The 27,500-nt window shown below is 38.0% G+C and overlaps 1 protein-coding gene across 3 annotated transcripts; it reads right to left on the bottom strand.

Moving 5' to 3' along the window:
- Positions 1-80: 80 nt before the first annotated feature.
- Nuak1 (Nuak family kinase 1) lies at positions 81-27,500 on the bottom strand. Of its 3 annotated transcripts, none has more exons than XM_083042931.1 (14): positions 27,051-27,500; positions 14,518-14,630; positions 14,012-14,211; positions 13,321-13,791; positions 12,751-13,255; positions 11,556-12,657; positions 11,117-11,260; positions 10,670-11,034; positions 10,234-10,521; positions 10,004-10,039; positions 9,270-9,439; positions 1,630-5,314; positions 691-1,319; positions 81-502 (listed from the first exon to the last, which is right to left on the bottom strand). In XM_083042931.1, exons 2-14 carry the CDS (start codon positions 14,613-14,615, stop codon positions 495-497), a joined length of 7,701 nt encoding a protein of 2,566 aa, XP_082899057.1. In that variant the 5' UTR covers positions 14,616-14,630; positions 27,051-27,500; the 3' UTR covers positions 81-494. The 3 variants fall into 3 exon arrangements, with proteins under 3 accessions (XP_082899057.1, XP_082899058.1, XP_082899056.1); XM_083042932.1 differs by having other exon boundaries at positions 83-502; positions 11,117-11,458; positions 27,051-27,075; XM_083042930.1 differs by lacking the exon at positions 10,004-10,039 and having other exon boundaries at positions 85-502; positions 11,117-11,458; positions 27,051-27,499.

Genomic DNA, 27,500 nt, shown 5'->3' with positions numbered 1-27,500 from the left:
TATAACGTGAAAAAATATAAGTTTCTTGAAAACTTGTATATATCTATTAAAAGCTTCTCTCTTCACATACAAAATATCATATAAAATAGCTTCTAAATTATTAATTTTTGATGTCTCAAGATTCGAACTCGCTAAAGAAATGACTCGCTAACCCAGTAAAAAAAATCATGCTTAACCGGAAATCATTGTACTTCAACATGATGCATTCGATGTATTAGTTTAATATTTCTTGATTCCGCATCTTTACTGCCGTCGCAATTATTTCATCATCGTGATAAAGAAGCGCAAGACTTTGACGCGCAATGAGATTCACTGATGTATCATAAAACTATATTATATAAAATCGTTGTAATAGTAAGACGTTCTCCTATTCCGGTATATTATTTTTATAAAATTACTTTCTCTATATCTGAATTAAAAATCAGTTCTGTTTCCATAACAGAATATATCTGCAGCTGTCGAGGATGCGTCTCTTGTTTTGCCAAAACGTTGCATTATGTTTCTGAAAAAGGCAAATATTTTTATTCAATTACATCCTATAAATTAAAACAAAGAATATGTAAATTAAAGAGTGATTATATATTTCACGAAAATATTCATAATCTTCAAAGTTAGAGATGGTTCTTGAAGTTGACGACCTTTCAACAAGAACAATTTAACGCGTTTGTTCAATATACCCTTCCTGCTCACCGAATAGTTTGCTGTTCCCTTCGCCGAGCTCCATTACATCCGCCATCCTATCAGCGTAGGACCTTTGCCTGTCGGCGCGGAACTGTGACAGATCCGCGACATTGCCGTTGTTGTGATAGCCGTTCTCGCATCTGCTCAGGTAGCTGTCCAGCAACGGCGATCGGCAGGTATCGCGCGGCGAGAGATAGTCAGGATTACTCGGTGACAGGATCTCCTCATAGTACTCCACGCTTTTCGGCTCGAGACCGCTTACGGTGGAGCCGTACTTTCTCGGCAGAGTGGTCGATGCGCCCCTATTGCAGTAGAAATCCGTCATTGTGCCACCAGAGTCGTTCAAGGACGATCTGGACATGGTACCCTTGTAGATCCCTGAAACCGCGAGATCGTTGTCCGAGATGACGTCCGCGCTGTGATACTTGACGCGCGACAGATCCGAAGTCGGTGACTTGACGTATCTCTTCTTCGAAGAATCGTACGAAGAAGACGGCAAGTAATGATGATCGTAGAGGGACTTCGCCTCCGGACTGTGATGACCGTGCGATGACGACAAGTCACTGTATCTCTCTCGGTCGACCGGCGACTTTCGGCAGGATATCTCATCGCCATATGAACCGTATCTGTTGTCCGATCTATGAAATATAGATAGATATAAATTTTATGAGTTATATTAAATACATTATTATATGGTACAATTGCTACATATTTTATTGATGATTGTCTTCTTCAAAGTAGTCCTCTTGGGAAGCTATACACTGATGCCTGTCCCAAGGGGACTATTTTGAAGGGGATACAGTGATAATCAACAACTTTATTGTCAGACTTAGTATTCTCTACTGATCGTAAGAATTTTAAAAAGTCATTAAAAATCGCAATTTTTAAAAACAATTAAGACGATTAGAAGAAGAGGTGGAAAATGAGAATGGTGTCAATTTAATTTACCTCGTCCTGGAAACGCCGTAATACAGCCTACTGCGCTCCCTTTCCCTAGAGCTGTTGAAGCTGAGTCTCCTGGGCAGAGTCGCGCTGCTCACCCCCGGCGGCGGCGCCGTCAGGGACGGTCTCTTCCGGTCGTTGAACCTCGAGTAGAAACTGCGTCTTCGTATTCGGTCTATCACCGACTCCGAACTGTCGCCGCGCATGAATAGGGAGTACGACGTCGGCGACGTAGGCGAGTACAGCAGCGGCGAATGTAGATCGCCACGATTGTGGTTCAGATCAGCTGAGCAGATCGACCAGGAATCGAAGCTCTCCGGCTCTTCGGGCGAGAACATCTCGCTGGTCAGGCAATCTTCCGATGGCGACTCTTTAGCCACCTTAGTGTTGTCCGTGTCGTTGATCTCTCTAGGCGTATCTATCGCGCTCTCTCTCGGCTTCTCGTCGCTTGCGAGAGAGTTTAACGTCGAACAATCATCGACGGTTCGCGAGTCTGAGCGATCGTTTCGCGACTCCATGTGGTTCTCCATGATTCTGACGCATTCGGTGACCTCTCGCTTCAGTTCAGCAACGTCCTTGGCACGTAAGGGCTTATCGATAATGATCTTGTTGCCGGTGATGTTAGCGTGATGCGTCATCCTTGACAGACAGTCTACCAGTTTATCGCCACTCTCCGCCACAGGATTGTCCTTGGGTGATCCCATAGCAGGATTCGCTTTGGGTGATCCGGACTTGGGTGAGTCTCTCTTGGGAGTCGTGTGTCTGAATGTGTGCTGCGGTATCTTGGACAAATCGAGTTTCAGACCCGCTCTGCTCGGTCGATGTTGTTCCAGCTGTTTAATCTGATTGACATTAAAGTTGGAATCGTTGCGAGCTACAGGACTCGGAGTGTTCGAAGTATTTTGAAGCACGGAACTGGTCTGATCGATGAATGACAAGTTCGCGTCAGACTTCGATCCAGCTTGATCTTCCGTAATATCGATTTTGGACGACGTATCTGTATTTTGCGTAAGATGTTCACCAGCATCACTGGACTTCGCAAACGACATTTCCTGAACGATTCCATCCAATTCCGTCTGTTTCGAACAGGATGATTTCACGATGCTCTGATCATCGAGGTTGTTTCCCTTGATCGAATCTGGTGCTGTGACATTTGGTGTCTCGGGACTCTTCTCCTTCTTCGTCGCGGGTTTCTTCTTCATCAACAGCTTCGACGTTCTCTCCTTCTCGTCGGACTTACTCTCCGAACTGTCGGACGATTTCTTCACGACTTTCTTCACGACGCGTACTATCCTCTTCTTCTTAGCGCCATTGATTTCGTCTTTATCCGCGTTCTCCTTTGGCTTCACCGGCTTCTTGGTCTTTTTATCGACGTCCTCGGCTTTGTCGATCCTCGCGACAGATCCGTTCTTGCCCAAAGAGCTAATATTCTTCTTGGTCTTCATCAGTTTCTTGTCTTCGCCACTAATAATGGACTCCGAGTGTTTATTATCCACGATTCTCTGAGAGTCTGACTCGTCTGACAATTTTTTCGGCGACTCCGCTTTCTGTGATTTCGCTTTATCCGCGGAAGAGTCTGATTGGACATTTTTCTCCGGCGCTCTTTTAAACTCCCTCGATTGCTTCTCTATCAGAGGTTTCTTCTCTTTAACGATCGGCTCTTTTTCCTTCGACTTCTCCTTCGGCGGCGATCTCTTGCTCTCACTCGTCACCTTCTCTGGCGATCTCTTGATCTCCGGCATCCTCTTCCCCGATTTGCTGTCGGCTCTGACAAACTTAGTCGGTATTCTACTGGTTGTGCTGTCTTCCTCCGACTCGGTCGACTTGGGACATTTAGGTGGGCTCCTCTTCAGCCTGCTCATGATCGCGTTCTGCGACCGGCCGTTCTGCTTCGCGTCCGCGTTCGTCTTGAACAGCCCCAACACCGACGTCACTCGTCCCTTGGCCGATGGCGCGTTTTTGGCACCGGCGTTCTTGTCCAACGATAGATCCTCCACACTCAGCGTCTTCGTCACTTCAGCAGATTCCGCAGGACATGGCACGATAGGCGGTGCCGAGCACTCACGTTCCTTCCGGTCGCCGTCGTTTATCGTTGACTTCGCGCTCGACGTCGTTTCGTCGCTCGTGCGCAGCCTCTCCAGTTTCTTCTCCAATGAGTGCAGGAAGCCGCTTTTCGTGCCGGAGACACGTTCCACCTTCGCTCTCTCCTTGTCCTCGTTCTTAGACTTGGTTTCCGAAGAGGAGGAAGAGGCGGAAGAGGCGACCACGCTGTCCAGTTTATCTCTCTGCAAAGCGTTCATCTCGTTCTTCTGCTCCTTGCAGATCCTCTCGTCCTTGGCACTCTCGCCCTCCCTGTTCTCGCTCTTTCTTCTCATGAATCGCGACTTCCGGCGCTCGTTCTCCGCCGCCTTCTGCGCCTCCTTCTCCTTAACGTATTGACTCTCCTCTCGCGGCGTATCGAAGAAATCCGGTCGCAGGAAGCGCGAGATCCGATGCTGTTTAGGCTTCTGGTCCTGTTTGTTGTTGGTCTTCGGCTCGAGCTCCTTGCTGCTGCTTCTGAAGAACTTGCTCAGTAACGATCTTTCCTGATTCGCGTTTCCGGCCAGCGCGTCCTGCGAGCCGGTGAACGACTTCCTGCGATCCGAGCTCACGCTCGGCTCTCTGGTCAACGAGCCCGAACGTAATCTGAGACTCGGGATGCAGCTGCGTCTTTTGGACACAATGGAACTGGTCGACGAGTCCGGAGGTGAGGGGGTGATCAGTGCCTCCTTGTCGCACTTGTCGGTGTCCTTGTAATTGCAGCTGAGATTCGGATTGAATCGCTGCGGCGTCAGATTCTTCAGTTTCGACTCCTTGATCAGGTTCTCCGCCGCCAGCAAGCGGTTCTCGAAGCTCATGGACGTGTGATCGGACTTGCCGATCGACTTGCTCGTGCAATCGCCCGGATTCGACGACGACTCTGTGGGCGAGGTCTCGCAGGATCTGGCAGATACACCGCTCGAGGTGGTGGTGATGTCCAGATTGGCGTTCGAGTTGCACACAGATATGGATGTACCTTCCGAGACAGAGCCGTTCTCCACGGCGTTGTCGACGTTATTGGTATCCTCCTTGCGACCAGACACGAGGTACGCGTCGTCGCCGGGTTCCTCCTGAATCTTGTCCGTTGTCCTGTAATTGTAGAAGTTCTCTCGTCTTCCGTTCCCAACGCTCGATCTCTCCTTGTACTTCCGGCCGAGCGTCATCACGTGCTTCGGTAGCGACGTCCGCAGTCTCCCATCGTCGTCGTCTTCGTCGTCGTCGAACAGACTGATGCTCCTTCTAGGTGAATGTCTCTCCGTCGATGGGTCCAGTCTGGACGGCTCTAGCAGACTGTTGGTCCTCCTGATGCCGCTCCTCCGATCGAGCGATCTGGCTCTGTACTCGGTCTGGTCGGACGTAGCCGAGTGACGTAATCTCGCAATCTCGTTGATCAGGTTCCTCGCCGACGTCTCCCTCGTCGGCGACCGACAGTACCTGCTGCCGTCGCGAGGTACGGACGGCGAACGCGGTATCGAGTGCCGGGTCTGCTCGATAAACTGCCTGCTCAATCTGCGGGCCAAGCTGGGAGTGAAATTGTGCTCCAGCGACTCTTTCCTGACCTGAGCCGCCGTCTCCGCTTCTAAGTCTCGCTCGCGTACTTCCTCTACTCTATCTGAAAGCAATCCAGACAGGGTCTATGCACATTCCGCATGCGTGTATGTGTGCGTGCGTGTGTGTCTGTATTGTGTGACAACTAGGTATCATTGATGTGGTATAGGACAGTTGTGTAAGAATACTCTCATATCGGTATATTTACATTCCTTTATTTCTCTCTACATACATAAATCTTTTTTTATAAAATCTCTGTCGAAAAATGTAATAAATAAAATGAAACATATTTCTCTCACTCTCTCTCTTTCTCTCATTCAAATTTTGTCGAGCGTCTTCTCAAAAACGGCTCCTACATATCGCCTATGTAGGACAACTACTCGCTTTCGTCGATGTATATTTTCAAGTCATGGAAGCTCTCTAAAACGTGACTGTAAATACGCTCTCCACGTGACATCGATGACTTAGAATAGTGGAAGATTTCAAATAAAGATTTCTCAAGTCTTATATAAAAAGAGATCACATGTAAATAATGGCTCTTTGAAAATATGCATCAACGATACTACAGCAGTAGCATGTACACGTACTGCCTCTCTTTCCTTTTTTACATATAGGTATTAATACAGAAAATTATAAAGTGTGTACTCATTTAACAGTGATCATGCAAATAAGACGCGCTTTCATATATATATATATATATATATATTGTATATATAAACAATTATGTAGATTTCAAGTAACAAAAAAATAACGACATATTTGGTAATGATATTAAAATTACGCGTCTGGTAAAATAAATAAATATATAATATATAAACTATAATATATACTATATTTTATATATATATTAAAAATATATATATATGCTCCTAAATCACAATGTGTTAAATGAGTAGACTTAGAACAAGTAGTGCCACAAAGAGGGAGAAGGAAGGATACATAATATTAAATACAATATATATAAATATATATATATATATATATGTACGTATATATATATGCATTATATCAAAGCATGCGGAGACAATGTGAAGTAATAAAAACGCTGTTATTTAAACTCTTAAAAACACAACAAATATCAGCCATCTCAGACAAGAATGTTAGCTTCCGCTTGCAAAAAAAAGTATACAATCACTTTGATTTTTTTTTCTCTTTCTCTCTTCTTTTCTTCAAATACCTCTCACTCTAACAATACGTAACACATAGAAAATTATTTTTTTCTCTCTCTCTCTCTCTCTCTCGCTCTTTCTCTCTCGTATAACAAAGTTATTCTCAAATTCTTAAAACATGGCAACAAGTAACTTATCTATCAACGATTTTTCGCGATGCCAGGTACGTTTCGGTGTGATTTATTCCACAATTGCGATTTATTCACATTTACACATCCGTCATCGTTTGCCGAAACGTCAAATTATAGATTCATTGATTAAAAGCTCTCCTCGTCGATTCACTATGCCATCCTCGTATGCTTTCCCATTAATTTTTTTATAACTTCGCTTTATGCAAATATACACACGTCTCCGGAATAAATCATACCGAGGAACCTGGAAGATCTCTCACAGGAACTCTCGCGAGCAGGACGTCTGGTGGTCTCGTCCAAGACGCACGCGTGAAAGTGTTAAATGTGTATATAATAATGTCCATCAATTTGTCTTCCCATCGTGTGAAATTGTATCGTTTCTTTTTTTTTTTTTAGTCAATCGCAAATCGCTGCGATCGTTCGAAGATTATTCTATGCGGTAACATCAGACAGATCGACGATGTTCGACAAGGACCTCGACGACGAGAGTGTGTGCGTTTTGACCGAACGGTTCTTTTTCTTTTTCTCTATAATATAATGAGATATACTGCGTGTGACTTTGTCGGTGTCACGTCAAAACACTTTGAGAGAATTAGGGAGATATAGGCATTAGTACCTAACTTGGTTTGTGTCTACTGGGGATTACCGTCAGCCCGCCTACGTAGAGTCACTCGCACGGTCGCTGCAACAACCGTCAATAAAACCGTCAATCAACGTGTCATTAAAACGACGCCACTGTATACATTTTTCTATAAATTATATCTCCGATAATAATTGTTTGCTAAGCGATCGTTTGATTAACATATATAATATCCCGCCGCGTACAAACAGGGTCTTCTTATATCTTATTTTTTCTTTTTTTGCATAAATATAAAATTTTCCAAATTATATCGCTCTATATAATTTACAAAAAAAAAAATTTATACTCTGAAAATGTGTTATCATTTATTTTAATTTTGTATTAATGCATATGTCATATAATTATATATATTATATTAATAAATTAATTATATCTATATTATATTTTCAAAAACAAATAGAGAATATTTGTAAGAGATAAAAGAGCAAGTTTGATACATTATTAATTAAAACTCTCATCGTTGAATAAAAAGGATCGATTTAGAGAAGTCCCTGTCGTTTAAGTTAATCAAATCGATCAAGCCGAAAAATCAACTACTGTAGTTCTGATTTTTTTCTTTTTTTTTTACGAAAAAATGCTAACAAACAATTATTTTAATTACTGATTGTAGAGTCGACGATAGACGTAAATTAATGCATGAACTTGAATTAAATATGGATCTCAGTCTTTGGATAGTGGAATTGAGACTCTTGTTTGTATATTGTATATATGGATATGTATGCAGCACATGCTTCAAAAATATTTAGTGTATACGCTAAGTAAATGAAAAAAAAAATAAGGAACTGCTACTACTTTTGTTATGAAATAATGGGAATCAACAGCAGCAGTGCATCGCAACAACTATGGCGTATTACCTACGAGGTTCTATGTCAGGCAAAGTGAGCTTGCATTATTTATTCGTTATTATGTCTCTTTAATTTACTAGGGGATAAAGTATTTCTACCTGTTACTCTCTCTTTATTTACATTTTTTTTTTAATTTTTCAAACAAAACATGTAATTCATATTAAAGATAATATTAATTTTGCAAAATAGCGCGCATTGGATAAATTCTGTACTATAACTTTTACACTGGGATGAGTAAAAACAAGTTCTTCAAAACGAGAGAGTTCATTTATCGTATTAAAAAAAAGGAATATGCGTGCAAACATGCTTTTGAAAATATGGAATTTAAAAATAATCGTATAAAGAATTTGTTTTATCTCTCAGTTATATTTTTAAAAATTGAATGTAAATATTATAAAATAATCTTTCTTTATCCATTTTTTCGCATCTATGTCAAAAGAGAATACAAATGGCAATAATTAAATATCGTTCATATAAAAATCGACAATATCATACGTTATCTCGCTTATTTATCTCGCTATCTCGCGAATTAAATATTCGAATTTATAAAATGAAAAAGAGATCCATCTCCGCATGTATATATATAATACCCATCTCTGCCAAACATGAACCGTATAATTAATCTACCGTGTGTTAGTACCAAAAATTGCAAAACATCGTCAGGCAAGAAATCAAAGAATCAACTTATCGAAAGTAATCAAAAAATTAAAAAAAAAAAGAAAAAAGAGAGAAACAATAGGTAAAAGTAAACAGAAAGATGTGCTCTGTCTATCAACGACTCGACAACAGCTAGGTACTAGGAGATGCATACTGAATGCCATCCAGCATTTTCTCACAAGGCTAATAAGTTTAACTAGTGACAAAGTAGCACTGATGACTACGACGATTCCAGCAGAAGCTCTCGCTATCCATATTTTGTAATATAATCGAACCAGATCTAATTGTATATAAGAGGAAGTAAGAGACAGATTACAAATAAATAAAAAAAAAGAAATTACGAAAAACTCTCTTCAGCTTCTGTGAAACGCGCGAGTCAACATTCTACAACATTGAATATTCGTATGTACAATTCATGGTGGACCTTGATCGACAGCGACAGCAATTAGAGACATCAGAGACTTGGGAAAAAAATTTTAAATCATCAACGCGACTTGATTTTGTTACGATTTGTTCTCGCGCCGTGTCAAGGTGCCACGTAAAATTGTAAAATTATGATCGTACTACACTCTCTTACCTCTTGGCAACGTATTACTCCCGATTTCGAAGACGCTTTCCCTGGAAGGTGTGCTGCGAGATCCAGGGCTGTTCGGAGTTCCGGGATTCGAGGTGCTGGCGGAGTTTCTTCTCGAAAACACATCCGCGTCGCGACTCAGAGAATGTTTAAACTGTGATTCCGAGAGTCGCCTGTACGAAAGAAAAGAAAAACGACAAGATATCACCTCTGTAAGCGTGCAAAGATAGATTAATTAACTTTTGATGCGATTTCGAGAGTGAACGTGAAGGTGTTTGAAAAAAATTAAGACAGCGAGGGTGAAAAAAGAATATTCACATCCAAGACGTCCGCGATACGAAAGTGCGCAAAAAATAAGTCGAAGTCTACGAAGGCGAAATCAGTACTGGCAAGTAAGAGGCAGGTGTTTGGCAAGAAGCAAGGGGTGTCAGCCTTATGCGGGTTGATCGCAAGTATTTCGGGCGTGTTTATTTTTACACAACGTGTGTACGCTACTCTCAGGTGTCTTCGTGCAGCGCATGATGGTTAAGCCGAGATGGGGCGAAATTATTGACTGACACATATACATGTACAGATGTATATATCTAGTTTCTTTAACCTGCTGGCTGTGTGTCCAATTGCGATCTCTGTGTTTCTTTTTTTCTTTTTTTACGATGACTACTACTTGTATCTCGGCTAACGGGCGCGTGTTACACTACGTTCTATTACAAAATCTCTTTCTGAACAATTGGACTCACGTAGTCATGGTCCGTGTTTCGACATAGCTCTCGTAGCTTGCACAGACAAGCATAAATATATCAATCAATGACATAAGGTTAGAGATTCTTAAATAATTGATTAATCGTTAAGAGAAGTTTTATCGAGAATGTTTTGTTCTCGATACGTCTCTGTTAGGTCCAAGCTGAAAATGTTCAGAATATTCACACGCGCGATATAATTATAAGAGCAACGAGATACGCGTATTTACCTAGACAGAGGCTTGTTAAGATTCCAAAACGCTTGCGACGTGGGTTGAGAGCCGAGTCGGCTGAACAGTCTGCTGCTCGAGAAACCACCGGGTCGATCATCAACGTTGAGTCGTTGCGTCAGACTTCGCACTCTGGACAATAAGGTCGAGAACAGATTCTCGGCCGTCAGTAACTCGAAACCGTCGTCGTCGTCGTCCTCGCCGGACGACAAACTGTCGGCGTGTTCGGTCGACCTGGACGGCCGCGAACTCCTCAACCGATGCATGTGTCTTTGCAATAGATCCTCGCTGTCGAAATCGAAAGGACAAGATGTACTCAAATTCGAATTTATAGAGCAGCTTCGCTGCACCAGCTGATCCTGATGACAGTATAACTGTACATTCATACATATATAAACATGTTCAAATTGTTTATTTAATAAACTGTATACTTTACCCGTGCAACGAAGAAAAGGGAGACTCGTCCTCGCTAGCGTCCGAGAGGAGAGAACTCATTCTTCTCGGTCTACTGAATCGGGATCTCGGCGGATTCGTGCTCGTCGGTGTACTGGTCTTGCTCTCAGGCTCCAGACTACCCGATCTAGGAGTGACGTAACCGCCACCCTCCACCGCGATAGGAATTATATACTCCCTAGGACTCTTTCTGATCGGTTCCGGACCCACTGTTGAACCGAGAGCGCTGTCTGTGTCCGAATCAGCGGTCGATTGACGCGACAGAGAGCCCGACCGCTGAGACATTGATTTCTGGAATATCGGTTTAACCGGCGGTGTAGTCGCGTATTCCTCAGTTCCCGTTTCCACCTATACGTTTTGCAAAAGCAAAAGTTAATTTCCCATCATATAAAATTAAAAAAAATATATATATATGATTGAAAAATCAAACCTGAATTGGTATAATTCTTTCTCTCGGCGGTGCAGCCTGAAGTCCGTCTTCCGGTTCTAAGCTCGCGCTCCTACTTGCACGAGGCAACTCCACAGCGGCGACCGGAAACGCCACCTCCGATCTCTGCGTGCGCAGTTTCTGCGGCTGAAAAGCATCGATCTTAGCCTCTACCTCGGACTTAAACGCTACGGTTTCCGGCGGCTTGGACCCGGATAACGTAATTTCGGCTTTGCTAGTTTTTCGTCTAGGTAACGTTGCGCTCTTTAATGTTATCTCCATTTTACTTGACATCTTAGGTTCTTCCAATTGCGAATTTTCGGTGGCAGTTGACGTGCTAGTTATCTATTTTTAAAAAAAAGTAAAAAGAAACAAAAAATCAAATGCGAGCCGATTCGTAATAGATAAAATACGCGCTAAATAGTGTTAATCTAGCACTTACGGTTGCTTCCGGTGTCGCCGATTTGCCGTCGAATTTCGTCTCGATTGGCGTGGAGACGGAGACAGTGGCCGATCGCATGTCATTCGGTGCGACTTGTATCTTCAGTCCGAGTTTTTTGGAGTCCGAGCTTTGAGGCGATATTGGCGGCGAACCGTTCAGCTTTCTTTGCATCGGAGGTTTACCAATCGCGCCGCTTATGATATCGACGGCGCGTTTCTTCGCTTCGTCTCGCTTATTCAATCTGTCGTCAGTGGCCATGATTTCCTGACTTCCTACCGCCTGCTTTTGTTCTGCCTCCTTCTCGCCCTTCTTGTCGGTTGGCACATCGATAATAACTTTGGACGCGCTGGCTTTTACGGGGGGTGGCGTGGTTACGGACGAGAGGCTGGCCTTTCGTTCAAAGGCTCGCTTCGCGCCTCCCACGTTAACACCAGGAATAAATATCTTCTTGGGTTTCTCATTTTCCGGAGTAGACGCCAGCTGATTAAATTTCTCGGCAGTCTCGAATATCTTTGAGCGCCGTCTCTCAACGGGTTTAGCGGGTGGACTTATCACTTCATTTGGCAGCTCGGAGTTAAAAGAGAGGGCCTTCTCTCTGAGTTTCTTGAAGTCGTTCTCCGTTGGTTCGAATTGCTGCATATCTTGCGACAAGTACGCTTCGTTTCTGGTACTTGTGTCATTTTCATTTGGCACTTTTGATTCCACGGCATCTGACTTCTTATCAAGCGGCATCTCACTCATTTTATTGGCGCTTTCCGAAACAGTATCTGTATCTTCGTATAAACTTTTGCTAGGAGACTTGGTATGCGTTTGTGAAGACATGTCTTCCTCATTGCTAGCCTTTTCATTAATCTCATATATTTGCTGAACGTTCTCAGCGGATATTGGTTCGCGTGACTGTTCGCATTCGCTCATCAATGGTGTCTTGCTCCTTTCTTTACTCGGCGATCTCTCTTTTGATTCTTCGATGAGTTCTAAGCAAGCAGCCGCGCCTTCCGCTCTATCAAAATCGACAGTCTTACTCGTAGGAACAGTTATGGTTGCAGGATCCACCTCCATCGTCTCCTCCGATATAGAATTTGGAATTGGAGCCGAATGATGCCTAAAATAAAAAAATTTATCGACACATACACACATTACATTCCTTCACGGAATTAAATCTTAATCAGAAAGTAATTCCAAAATTAATATCTACCTCGACACAGATCTATACGCTCTGGACTCTCTCTCATCCGACTTCTCTTTCCTTCTAGACCTCTCTTTCCTCTTCACCCCCGCCGCGGTCGTCTCATCCATCGATGATGTTGTCTCCAGCTTCCTCTTAGCATCCCCGGCCGCGGAAGACCTTGGTTCCTCGTCGAACAATTCTTTCATTCTTCTGTCAGAGTTCTGATCGAGTTCCATCAAGCTACCGACCGAATGGCATCTGGTAGGTACTAGCGTTTCGGAAGACATATTATTCGCGACGTCTCCGCCCGCCTGTTGATCGCCCACCAGCAGCTTCTCGGCGCTGGCGGACTGTGGCACCAGTGAGAGCAACAGATCCAACCGTACAGGGGTCTGAGCCGCCAGATCCTCGGCAATATCGAGACAATTTTGTTCGTAGCCCTCGTTCACCCACCAATGAGTGCAGATTTTTTCAATATCAGCGCGTCTGGCAGGACACACTGTGAGCATCTCCTTTATAAGCACCGAGGCGGCTAAAGCGGAAGAAGATAGAAGTGAACAAAATGATCCAAGCGTTCTATACAAGCGTTATACTTACGAGACGGCTTCTTGGGCTCAAAGTAATCGGATTGCGAGATCTGCTTGACTAGTCGTTTGAAATTAGACCCATCGAAGGGCATAGCACCGTAAACCAACGTATATAGCAGAACACCCAGACTCCAGCAATCCACTTCCGGTCCGTGATAAGGAGTTCCCTTCACGATCTCCGGACTCGCGTACAACGGACTGCCGCAGAATGTATTCAACAGACGTTGCTCATCGAACACGTTTGAGAGACCGAAGTCGGCTATCTTGGCGTTCCCGACTTGATCCAACAAGATGTTCTCGAGCTTCAGATCTCTGTGGCAGATTTTGTGTTTGTGGCAATAAAAGACGGCGGTGGCGATCTGCCGGAATATTCTCCGTGCCTCGTGTTCACTTAGAACCTTGCGGTCGCTCAAATAGTCGTACAATTCACCACCGGCTGCGTATTCCATGACTAGCACCATCTTTTCTTTGTTTTCGAACACTGTAAGATTATATAATAAAATATAACATTACGTGGCAAAATTAATTCGTAGAATTTCGTTAAATAAATCGTACAAAAGAGTGAAAATTAATTTTCATCGAAATTAGTTAATTCTAGCTGTAATTTAATAAATTCTCTTTTCTTTAATCAGCTACTTATATAATGTAGATCAATTATACTATCCAACATATCCATAATATATGTTATCGAAAACTCTCACCCTCGTAAATATGAATGATGTTCGGATGTTGAACGCTCGACATGATCTGTATTTCCCTTCGTATTCTGATCAAATCGGCTTCCGTTTCTATCTTGCATTTCTTGATCGTCTTTATTGCCACCTCCTGACCAGTTTCCTTGTTTATTCCTAATTGCACCTTGCCATAAGTGCCCTGTCCTAATTTCTTTATGATATCAAATCTGCAAAAAACATTTTGACGAGAAATTAAAGACGAGAGGTAGAAGACTGATTAATTTGCAATCTAATTACATTGTTGAATTAATCGTTGTATCCAACTTAAGCTCTGTCATCAATTATAGATTCAAAAAATTATTAATTTTAATAGTTTATTTATGACAGTTCTTATCAGAATTTTTCTTTCTTGATATAATTTTTATTTTTAAACTGTACAAAAACATCTTCGTATACAAAGAAGTGGATTACGCGACTGTGGATTATTGGACTCTTATATAAATCAGACTAACATTATATTTACATTTATTTACCTTTGTTTAAGCTTCCGCTTGTGGTTATGAAGTCGCACACCCCCCGTACTCTCCATCCCCCCCATAATATTATGTATACTTGCTTCTCCGACAACCATCTTGCCTGCGTTTATCTGTGAAAAGAAAAGCAAATGAGAAAAAAAATTCTAATATATTGTAAATTTTCTCCTCTTATTTCTCTTATAATCATTATGATCAAAATAAACCTGGACATTTTTTAGCCAAACTTTTGTGTGGATTATGCATTCTCCATATTAAATACGCAATAATAATAATAAACTATAATACACTAAGAAGCGCGGAGGTTTGTGTGTATATATGTGACAATAATAATAATAAACTATTATATAATATACTAACTAAGAAGCGCGGAGCTTTCAAGGTAAATCTTCAGACATGGATGATGCTGAAGACGCATTAAAAAAAAGGCAATTGCTTTCGTATATACATCTAATATCTAAATAAAGTTTCTCGTCTACTCTGTTATTTGTTATTTTCACAAGAGACAAGTATTTTGACGCACTATACATGATATATTAATTTTACACTTGTCTCTCGCTGTTGAAGCTCAGAAAAGATTTCGGAGTAAAATCCATTTGAATTTTTCGAGGAACATTAATATTTTGATTCCATCCCGAGCAATAACGGATTTCGAGATGCTAGCGTTTTTTTTATTGCCACATGATTCTTTTTTCTTCTTTTTCTGTCTTTCTCTTTCTTTATTCTTTTTTTTTTTTTAGCCGCTTCCTGCCTCCCAGGCGGAACCGCCGGCGCAGACGCTCTCATAAACGAGGATGACAACGATAGAGAGTAGCTATAGCCGTCAGAGTCTTACATTAGAAAATGAAGAAGCCGAGAGGAAGATAGAGAGAGAAAGAGAACGCGGTGAGTTTATTTCGGGCATCGAAACGCCAGTGTATCCCGACCCGTCGTCGATAGGTTTCTTCTCTCCGCATCGTCTTCTCGTCTCCTTGTCCACGTATCAAGGAGACGTCCTCTAATTTCCTAAATTCCTCGGGGAAATCCTTCAGAGAAGGATTCCTTCACGCACTTTCAAATTTTCCCATTCCAATTAAATATATTTGAACTTATAATCAATTTTATGTATATAAAATGATAGGAATATATACTTCGTGTATAAAGAATTTAGCAGAAAATAATAAGTGTAGAAAAAATTAGCGAAAAATCAGCGATATATAGATTATATATTTAATTTAAAATTAATAGAATTTTCCCTAAAGAAGAGAACAATTCTGGGATCTTGACCTCGAGCTCCCTTTCGCTATTTCGCTGTTGCGATTTATTAAAATGTAAGACAGTTTTACGACGTCTATGATGCCAGTTTGTTCAATATGCGCGTTAACAAACTCAAGTGACTCTAAATAACTCGGCTCTTACCACACGTGACTATCGTGCTAAGAAATTGTCTGTCGTATTAATTTCATTCCGGGACGATTAATGAAACGTAATTGTTGCCCAACAGTCGCCAACCTCGCCGACCAATCTTTTTCTCTCTCACTCTCTATCTATCTCGTTGTCTCCTACAGAGAAATTTTTCCTCGCCAAAATAGCTAAGCGCCTTCGTGGCGCATAAATTACGCCACGGTTTCGTCAATGCGCGACAGTTGCTTCGCCAACGAAATAAATCACGGACGCGAATATACGTTTCCGAAGCGCTTTTATAAACCTTGCCAGACGTATCCATTGACCAATTCGCAACCTTCGCTAAAATATCAAAGTGTCGATAATTTCCGAGTTTTATTAATAATAATAACTATTTATTAATAATAATTATTATTAATTTTATTATTATTAATGTTATTGGTTAAGAATTCTATTAAAGAATATTATTAATTAATTTTTATTATTATTAATATTAAGAATTTTAATAAAAATTAATTAATAATATTCTTTAATAGCATTCTTAACCAATAACATTAATAATAATAATAATTATTATTATTATTATTATTACTTAAGGCTTTTTCAGAAAAAAAATTATTTCAAAATGCTTAATTATCGAATTAAGAAATTACGAAAGCAAAAATGACTTATGAGAAGTCATAATCACAATCGAAAAATATGTTCGGAAAGTTTATCCAAGTATTTAAGTAAAAAAATCTGTATAATACAGTTCAACAAACAACTAAAAAAAATAATTATTGCTTATAGTTTTTTCTTATATACCTACTTGATATAATTTTTTGACTTCAAAATACTTCATCTCTCACAATTAAAAAATTTGAAATTAATTTATCTTGTTATAGCTACAGCATGTGTTTTATGATATTTAAAATTAAGTATATATTAGAACTTTCTCTCAGAAAAAATTCATTATAAAGATTAAAATTAATATACACGATTTTAATTGTTGAATCTTTATTAAATTAATTAATTATGTATTGTGCTCTCTCTCTCTCTCTCTCTCTCTCTCTGTGTATTCCATTAACATTGAACGTATATTCAATGTTAAAATTAACTTATTTTTCAGTAAAATCTGAAAAACTACTCTATATAAATTTTTGCAAATGACTGACAAGTTTGTAATTTTGACATATCTTGACATATCGACTTCAACTTCGAATTTATTTTAACATTACATTTATATTTGCATTTCGACATTACATTTATATTTAGCGATTTAAAAAATCATTAAATTTGAATAAATATAATGTTAATTTAAATTTTTTCTCGCGATAATAAACTCAATATTTAATTACGAAAATTGCATTCATCTTTTTCTTTACAACGACTTTATTTGCACAAAAAATTCTAACACTATACTCACAATTTTCCATGAAATAAAATTTCTCTAGCACGTCATAAGTCTGTAGTACGATAAAGAATGTTAAAATAGCTCTTCTTCAGAATTTTATCTTCAAACTTATCAAAATTATATATGAGATAATAAAATATTTTTCACTCTTCAAAATTGTGAAATAATAGAAAACATTTTAAAAGTACCAAATGCTTTGGACATTCGTATTTTTTCAGTTTTTAAATACGGATATCTAAACTTTAAATATGGAATGTATATACATATATATTAAATGTACATATGGCTATGTATGTTCATATGGCTAAAAGTTTAAACATCTGCATTTAAAGACCAAAAAAATACGAATGTCCAGCTATAAGTGCATGTCCAAGCATTGATACTTTTATCTTAATTTCCTTCTCTCGATTTTGAGAAAAGATTTTCTTTTCTTTTTTTTCTTCCTCTTATTAAAGTAAATTACACACTGCATAATTTTCGCGGCATTGACGAACGATGCATTCTGTGCACCGAGAGGCGACGACGAGCCGCGTCTGGATGGCGACGTCATGTTGTGTGGACCAGACAAGGTCCACACACGTCTGAAAGAAAATAATTCTCCACTTGACTATCCGAGCCCTCTCTCTCTCCCTCTGTTCTCTCTCTCTTTCTCTGGGACATCCCTGCGAGACGGCGTAAGCTCGTCGCTTAATGCACCGCAATATGGATAACGGCTGACTTAAGTGCGGCGCCCGTGCTTAAGTTGAGGCGCCTGGATCCGACGTACATACATATACATATATCGACCATCCCTTTCTCTCCATCCTGTCCACGCGCGAGAGCGGCTGCTCCCCTCGGGTGAATGAAACAATGACACCGAAAAGGCGACGTCGCGACGCGACACGTGACACGGTCCTGCCTCTTCCTTCCGCGATTGAGAACATCTCTCGATTACGGCTAACAATAAAATACCGTGACTTTTACTCATAATCAAAATACCATACGAATTAGTGATGTAACGAATATTCGTATTCGCGAATATTCGCTGATTTCAAAGTATTCGCATTCGTATTCGTATTCGCAGAAAATATGCGAATGTTTTGCGAATATTACTTTAGTAAAAGTTGGTCTCTTTAGAGGAAAAAATATATAAAATGTTGTTAAAAAACTAGACAATTAAATAATTTTTCTTTATTAAGTTGGCCAGCCTTAAGGATTTACATTGTAAATTTTACAATGTATTAATAATTTTGTTGACCAAAAACGAAAAACATTATTTTACTTACAACTACACAAATTGACTAGATCTTATTTGGCTAGGATAGGAACTAAACAATTCAGCAGTTTTCTTGAGTTTAAATTATTCAATATTGTTTTTTATACTCACAGTATTTCATATTTATCTCTGAATAATAAGTCCCACGAATCTTACGCGCGGGCCAACCGGCTACAGCTAGCACCGGCAGGTTCGTGCAAGTCAATATTCGCATTCGCATTCGCATTCGCGAATATCCATGAAATCGCACATTCGTTACATCACTAATACGAATATGGAGATCCCACATTGTTTGGAGGATAATTGACGATGAAAAGAAAACAATATATTTTTTGGTATTTAGATAAAATGAAAGAAATCTCATCTCTGGGGGCTATTTTTCTTGTACACTTTTGATACATCTTGTATATCGCAACAGTTTTATATGTATATAGAGTGTCTCCAAATCGGATCAAAAGCTTAAACCCATGTAAGTTTAACCCTTTTGTCAATGAACGAGTTCTTGATGACAAAGGTAAAAGATTATGCATTGACAGAAGGTTAAAGAATTTTTTTCAGATATCTATAAGTTTCCTAGTATTCGACGTATATAAATTAGATTAACAATATAAATGTAAAATGAGAAATAATATAAAAAGGTATTGTTTAAAAAAAAGATCCTCTCTTATAAAAAAATACTTGAGAATTCTAGATTTTCTAGATATTTCCAAAGGATAAACATCATGTTTTCGCAATTGTATATATATTATCAGTTCAGAGACATCCAGCATATATGTATATACATAATTTCTTATGCTAAACAATTTATACATTTTACATCATCGCCATTGTTACTCGACAAAGGTTCTATTTGCGAGAGAAAAAAAGGGAGAATCTTGTCATTCATATATTTAAAAAAACGATATATATGTTTTATAACTACATATAAAACTTGTATAGAATTCATGAGATCTCGTGAAACGCCTCGACTGTCGCCAACTTTTCCAAGACGAAATGAGAATATCGCGGTTTCAAAGGATTCAAAGACCCATCCCTTTGTGCATTGAGAAAGTGGAACGTGTTCCGGTGTAGACGCAGTTCCATCCGCCGTCTACATATTTCAGAACTTGTCGCATTCATGTCGTTCCCGAGTATAATTTCCTCTCTCGCATCTCCTTGGGTTCCGCTTGTCAGAAGTAACGAGAGAGTCGCTCGTTAACGCGAATCTTCCAGAGTTTCGTGAACACGTCGACGACCAGAACCGCTGATGGACGGTTTCATTTCTATCATGCGTATATAAACGCGTCGATGAATGTGTTCTCGGGAAAATGTGTCTTAGAATCTTCCGAGAAGACCGCGTTCTTCAAGGAAACATCGCGGTTAGACGTCGCGGTTGCCTTTTAAACGAACACTCTGTCTCGGTTAACTTTTGCTCGCGGATAATCCCGGGAAAGATTGCAATAACGATGCTGTTCATTGTTTAGAACATTATGTTGAAGAGTGTAGGAAGATTGGAGATTGGAGATTGGTTCAGTAAATTAGGCAAAAATAAGGAAGAGAAGATAAAGAGAATACTTACAAGTAAAGGTACCCAACTGTCACTCACGGATTTTAATGAAACTTTGCACACTTGTAAAACTATGCAAAATAATAGACACGTATTTTTTTTTATGTGCGGAGAAGCGATTTTAAGGGCAGAAACAACCCCTTGTATATATGAGGTGGTTTTCACGTTATAAATACATTCTTGACAATTTTTTTGAAAACTGAGGTATTATGGGGTTTGCGGGGTCGCAGAATTCGAATCTGTCATTATAATTTAAAAATACAAAATGGCTGATTAAATATAACGCCCATACTTTGTGAGTACTTTGTGGCGAAAATCATATTTTTTCTTATTTGTAGTATTATTGGTCGACAATTTTTAAAGGTACATGAAGTGTCTTGTTAAATAAGTTATTTGGAATTAATTTGTATTAAATTTAACAGTGCATACAATAATAGTTTCTTCAATAACAATTAGTATATTGAATTTAATTCATTAATTGTTTCTTTTGTTTTATCCCTACTACTTGTGGTATAGTCTGCCCTTAAAATCGCTCATAAAAAAAAAATACGAGTCTATTATTTTGCACAGTTTTACAAGTGTGCAAAGTTTCATTAAAATCCGTGAGTGACAGTTGGGTACCTTTCCTTGTTAGTGATGAGTTAGACACAGAAAAAGGAAGGATACTAAAAAGTTTATGGAAAGAAAAAGAGAAAATTGAAAAGGAGAGAAAAAAAGAAGAATGTAATAGTAGAGAGGTATAAGGTGTGTGAGTGAAGAAGTATAAGGTATAAGAAATAAGATATAAGACTTAGTAGTTAAGATAACAGTGTAAGACAGATTTGAGATAGTATATACAAGGTGATGGAAAATATAAATAAGAGAGTTTTAAGGAAAAGTGTGTAAAGATTTATGAAAAGCAATAAGATATAATGTGAGATGTGATATGTGATAAGAGAGCAGGAGTATGGATAAGTTACTATTTATATAGATTTTGTTAAGTTCTCGGTTAAGTGCTTGTAAATTGTAAATGATAAGGAATTAAAAATGATTTAATGATGTAATGATTTAATTAGGTAAAATATTTTCGTTAAATACACGTTTTCACGTTTTCATAGGTATTTAAATTTATGTACAAGTTGAATATTGTAGGAAAGTTTATATAAAGTTTATATAAAAATATATATAAGGCTATTAGTCACTTAAAGAGATAGAATAATATAGTTTTGTCTATTATAGGCTCTAGAGGTAGTAATAGGAAACTAGAAGAGAGTATGTAAGGAAGTGTGGATGGATGAGAGTGGTTAAGATAAAGTTATGTAAACCAAGTTCCTTTCCTGGCGATAAGCTGAAATAAACGAATTATATATATAATAACGATGCTGTTCTCTAGACGCTCTTATTCACCCTAAATCGCGCAGAAAAAAATGTTATCGCGCACTGATAAAGCGAACCGGAGAGACCTTTTAATCGGAATAAAATATGATTTAAGAGATGAGACTTGGCTCTTCCGAGATTGTAAATTTGGTGAAAACCTCGGCGAAAACTCTCCGCAAAAAGATTTTCCAAGAGAAGAATTTTTTTACATTTGTTTTCTTTATATCAATCAATTCCTCTCGTTATTTTGTGCATAAAGATAGTGAGGTAAGATCATCGAAAAATAAATATTTTACGAGATATTTTATAGTTTGTATAAAATTAATGTCACGTTAAAGTTCAAGATATCTCATAAATTCATTTCTCGGTCATCCTACTCTTATAACATTTTATGCCAAATATTACGATTTATACAACAAAAAATATATATATGTGTGTATAAAACAATTTTTTTGACTCTTAAACATCTGTCAAAGAATATTAAAATAAAAGACTCTGGATATTAAATATCACAAGTAAATCACAACGGAGTAATTAAGAGCCTAACGAGATAAACAGTTCGCAAATTGTTCTTTCTTGATAAAATATTTATTTAATGTCTAATAAATAAACAATATAAAATGTTATAATAGTAGGATGACCGAGAAATGAATAGTTTACGAGATATCTTCAACTTTAACGTGACATTAATTTTATACAAACTATAAAATATCTCGTAAAATATTTATTTTTCGATGCTCTTACCTCAATACTTTTATACTCAAAATAATGAGAAGAATTAATTAACCCGCTACCCTTTACTTGCGATATCTGTCAAAGATTCCTCTATCGACGACTCCCACACAGAGAGAATTTTCTCTTAGAATTTACCCTGAAAATCATAATAATCGTGAGACAATATGGTATGGAAAGAATTTTAGGAGAATTTCTCTGATTAATATTTATCACAATAAAAATAATATCTATTACAATATAAAATATAAAATGTTTGATTAATTTTACTGTGCAGTTTAGTAAAATTGATCAAACATATTTTATATTTTATTGTAACAGATATTATTTTTATTGTGATATTAATTAGAGAAATTCTCATAAAATTCTTTCCATATCATATTGTCCCGCGATTATCATGATTTTCAGGCTAAATTAGAGAAAATTCTTTCAATGCACATATCATATACATATAAGGATCGATGCTGATCCGACATTAAAGAGATGTATTCCCAGAGACGAGAGAAAATCGCTCGATTAACGCTATTCTTCATAACGGGGCGGCAAATATAAATTCGCCACGACGAAGGGGAAGGGGGAAGATGGTAGTGAAGAGAAGAGAAAGCAATTATTTGCGTCCGCGCCGAGATTGGCAGCGTCGTCGCTCCGCTCCCGATACAATCCCGATCGGTCGCCCGCTCGCGTTTACGGTATTTTTAGCGGGACGAGTATATATCCGCGTGTAGGTAGCAGCAACCTCGAAGAAGGGACTCATGTCCCTCTAATGTAATGACTCTCCCGTCTTTTTCTCCATCTTTCTCCATCTCTCTCCGACGTATTCGCGAATTTCCCCCCTCTTTTTCTCGCGTAATTTTGATATCAGATTTTTTCATTGTTCGTTTTTATTCGATCCTATATTATATAATAATCACAACAAAATATATATAAGATATACGAATTTTGTCTAAATAAATTTCCTGTAGAATATTTATACGCGAAAACAACTTATAGTATGCAATTATCGTACGTTATCATACCTGAAATTCTGAGATTCACGATTTTCTTCCGATAAAATCGATTTCTCATCAGGGATGACTAAAGCTATAGATTTACCGTTCGATGAACACGGTCAATCGTACAATGCTCCCTCTCCCTCTATTTCTATCTCTATTTCTCTCCTCCCTCTCCTTTCTCTCTCTCTTTCTTTCTCTCTCTTTCCGGTGAAGGTCAATCCACTGAAGCGTGACGTGTTTAAGGATGTACGTAGAAAACCGTGATGTCACGGTGCACGTTGGATCGATGTCATCATGATTCACATCGGTATTATTAAGAGCATCGTGTTTCTCGGTGACGCGTGTTCAAAAACGGTCATCGCGGAATCTCGCGAGATGCAATTCGCATCGGGATGTTGCGCGATCGCGAATTTGTTCGAATTCGCAATTCTGTAGGAGAGATGCGAATTGAAGAATCTGTTGTATTTTATTGCAATTAAAAATGAAATGAGAGATTTCGGAGAAATAGAGAGAAAGAACGGGATCCGGAGAGACAACAAAATCTGAAAGTTTAATTATGCGATAGACCGATTGAGTTATATGTAATAAATTTTTTTTTACATTTCAGAATGCGTATTTGTAGATTTCTTATACTCTCCCCAGAAGTTTCTCGAAATTATCGTATGATAATCGAATATTCAGATAAACACCTTCCAAGAATTTATTAGCTTGTTTGTACAAACAAGAGAAGTCGGTCTAAGTCTAAAGAAATCGACAGTGATTCTACGATGATTTGAAGTGATACATTTTATTTTATTTTATATTTTATTCTTTAGAAGAAATTATTATATTAGAAAATATATTAGAAAATATTAATATTATATTAGAAAATATATTAATATATTAGAAAAATTTTGACATTCGGTTTTCCAATTATCTAAATAAATAAATGACATCCAGATAATATCTGAGATGATCCAAAAATTAAGAAAAAAATAAAAACCGTACCAAATATAGAATAATCTATTGGTTCTCGTACAAAGTGAGAAATAAATATATAAAAATATAAGTATAAAATATATAAATATAATAATCTCAAATGAAATTTTATATGATGATGATTTTATATGATAAAATTGTATATAATTATTTCTCATCAGATAAATACATTATGAATGTGTTCACGATTCGAATATGCCAGAAAACTTGATTTTCTCCTCGCGTTGCTGTATAACTTCGTCAAATAATTTAACAACCAAGGAAATTTAATGACAAAATTAATCAACAAAATTAATCGACAAAATTAATCGACAAAATTAATCAACTTAATGGCTACTGGTTTTGCGAAAACACAAAAGGTAGGTCGACGACCGGCGCTCTCCCCAAAAAAATAAATAAATAAAATTAAAATAAATAAAAAAAATAAAAAAAATTAAAAAAGCTTATCACGATTCCGCATACAAGTTCCTGTGGGACATTCTATACATGTATCGACAAATCGCACAGACATAAGACGTATCAAACTTCCTTCGCGACGCTCGAGAGCGGAGGAACCACTTAAAGAATCCAATTGTTAATCGGGTCAAATGAAACGTACATGTCCTATAAGTATACGTATATGCCTGTGCACATATACATATACAGACACATATACACATATAAAACGTGCGTTGTTGCGGTATGTAGGTTCCTGTCGACGGAAATAGCTATCCTGATACCTCGAAGAAATATCTTTCCGATAAACCATTTACGGGAAAGTTCAGACATTCTTTAGTTTACGACTACACATGTATGTATGTGTGTGTGTATGTGTGCATGTCGTCCTCGCGACAACGAGCACGCTCCTCTTTTATCGTTGGGTAATCACGCGACGCCCACGATAGCAAGAGATCGAGACTCTCGCGAGGGTGTATGTACATACGTCCATCGACGATATATTGTGCGTGCAATAATGTCCTCCCATCTCGATTCTTTTATATAAAAATTAATACTAATATAAAATATATAAAATTAATGTATAACATGATGTATAAAAATATCAAATTCTATATATAAAATTATTTTTACATATATTTTATAAATAAAATTGTATATAAAAATATTATTATTAATTATAATTAATAATATAAATATAATTAATAATATTGTCACGCAACAGTGTGAGTGAGCATTATAATTAAAATATATTTTCACGCAACGTTCTCTGATCGCGTGTGTGATATTTTTAAAAATTACGTTATTATCTCTAATTATTAAACATATTGTTAAGAAACATAATGTTGTGCAATATTTTTTTTTTTTTTTAGATGTATTTTTCTGGTAGTTGTGTATCAAGAGACACGGTAGTGTCTCGCGCCTAGTTTGGGCGAAGCCGACCCCTTAGAAGCGAGGCACCGTGTATCTTTACGCGAATCGGACAGTTGAGATAATCATTGTTTGTATACTGGAACAAGAAAGATATGGAAGAGAGAAAGTGTGTATATAAAAGAGAAATTTGCCTTGATTTATAACTGTTTTGTGGAAGAATCTTAAAAATATATTATATTATAAATTATATTTAAAATTAATATAAATATAAGTTATATATAAAATTATATATAAATTAATAAAAAAATTATATATAAATTATATATAAAATTTATTTTGAATTAATTAGAAAACCGAACATCAGATTTTTCTACTTTTTACCAGACGTGGAATAAAAACATGCATTGTTTCATATAAAATCATTATAGAATCATTGTCGATTGCTCAAGATACTTTTCCTGTTTGTACAAACAACAGTGTTGTGCTTAGATGATTTTAAAATTAGCTAGATAAAGATGAGATAAAAATATGTAAATTTGTCTTAGATAAGATGAAGATAATTTTGTTTTAAATATATCTAGATAAAAGATAAAATTATATGACGATTCATCTAGATAACTTCCAGATAATATTATTTTTAAAATCGCTTATGTAAACAGTTAAAAAATGTAAATAAATAAAAATGTAATGTAAAATAAAAAAATGAAAATTATAAAAGAGATATAAAAATATATTCATAGTTTTTTATTTATAAGTTTTTATCGTTTACTGCTCAAGTTCTACTACTTAAAATATTTTCATGTGCTATGAAACTCTAAATCAAATTATCTGAATATTATTTTAGATCATTTAGTAAAGATAACACTTTTTTTTATCTAAGATGCAGATATAGATAATACATTTTTTAATTATCTATATAAAGATAAGATAACGCCAAAATTTCATCTAGATGATCATCTATATAATTTTATTTAGATAACAGCAAACACTGACAAACAAGCTAATAAATTCTTGGAAAATTCTCGTTTATGTAACTACTAATTACAGTAAGTATTTGATTATCATTTTACAAGCAATTAGATGAAGAGACTAATGTATTGAAATATCATTATCTCCAAATTACCATATCGCATATCTCTTCTACCTGAAGAGATATCTACATATTACTTAATCCATATTAATAGTTTTGAACTTTCCTCCATACTTTTTCTGATTACTCTAAATATTTTCCTTATAAATCTAATCTAATATTTTCCTATGTGTGTGTGTTCAACGTTTGACTTTCTCTGTATTCTCAATCCCTCTTATTCATCAAGATTCCCTTATTTTCACCTGCCTTTTATCACAATTTTCTAGACTCTACGTCATTTCTTTCTCTTGCTCCCTCTCTCTCTCTCTCTCTCTCTCTCTCTCTCTCTCTCTCTCTCTCTCTCTCTCTCTTTTTTGCTCCGTGATAAGTAATGATTCGTCGCTCGCCCACGACGACGAGGACGTAAAGCTCTGAATGGGAATCGTCGAGGAAGAAGGCACACACATGCACACGTTCACGCCGGCCGCGACGGGCCGGCTAAAAATAGCGGGAATTCGTACCTTACGACGTGAACTCTGGAGCACGGATTATCCTCTTCTCTCTCTCTCTCTCTCTCTCTCTCTCTCTCTCTCTCTCTCTCTCTCTCTCTCTCTCTTTCTCTCTCTTTTTCCGTCTTTCCGTCTCATCCGCCGTCCGTCCTCGCGGTCCTCGAGGAAGTATCCCGGTTCGCCAGCGAACGTGTATCTCGTCACACGCGTCAGGAAGCGAGCCCAACAGTTTGTCGGTCGCCGACGTCACACGGCGACGTTCCTCGCGCTTTCCTGAGCAGTCGCGAAACACGCGGCACGTTTCCACTTCATATTTTACACCGTACACCCTCCGCGAGACGACGATGACGACGACACGACGGCGCGCAGCTCGAACGTTGCCATCGTCCTTTATTTACTAATTTTGGACGTGAACGCCGACCGGGAACGAGCAAACGCGTACGGACCGCGTCGACAACAGCG

The sequence above is a fragment of the Prenolepis imparis genome, unplaced genomic scaffold (genome assembly GCF_030444845.1).
Source record: "Prenolepis imparis isolate NDT839.2.m4 unplaced genomic scaffold, iyPreImpa1.0 SCAF_7, whole genome shotgun sequence".
Taxonomy (NCBI): domain Eukaryota; kingdom Metazoa; phylum Arthropoda; class Insecta; order Hymenoptera; family Formicidae; genus Prenolepis; species Prenolepis imparis.
This window is presented reverse-complemented; position numbering and strand designations above follow the sequence as displayed.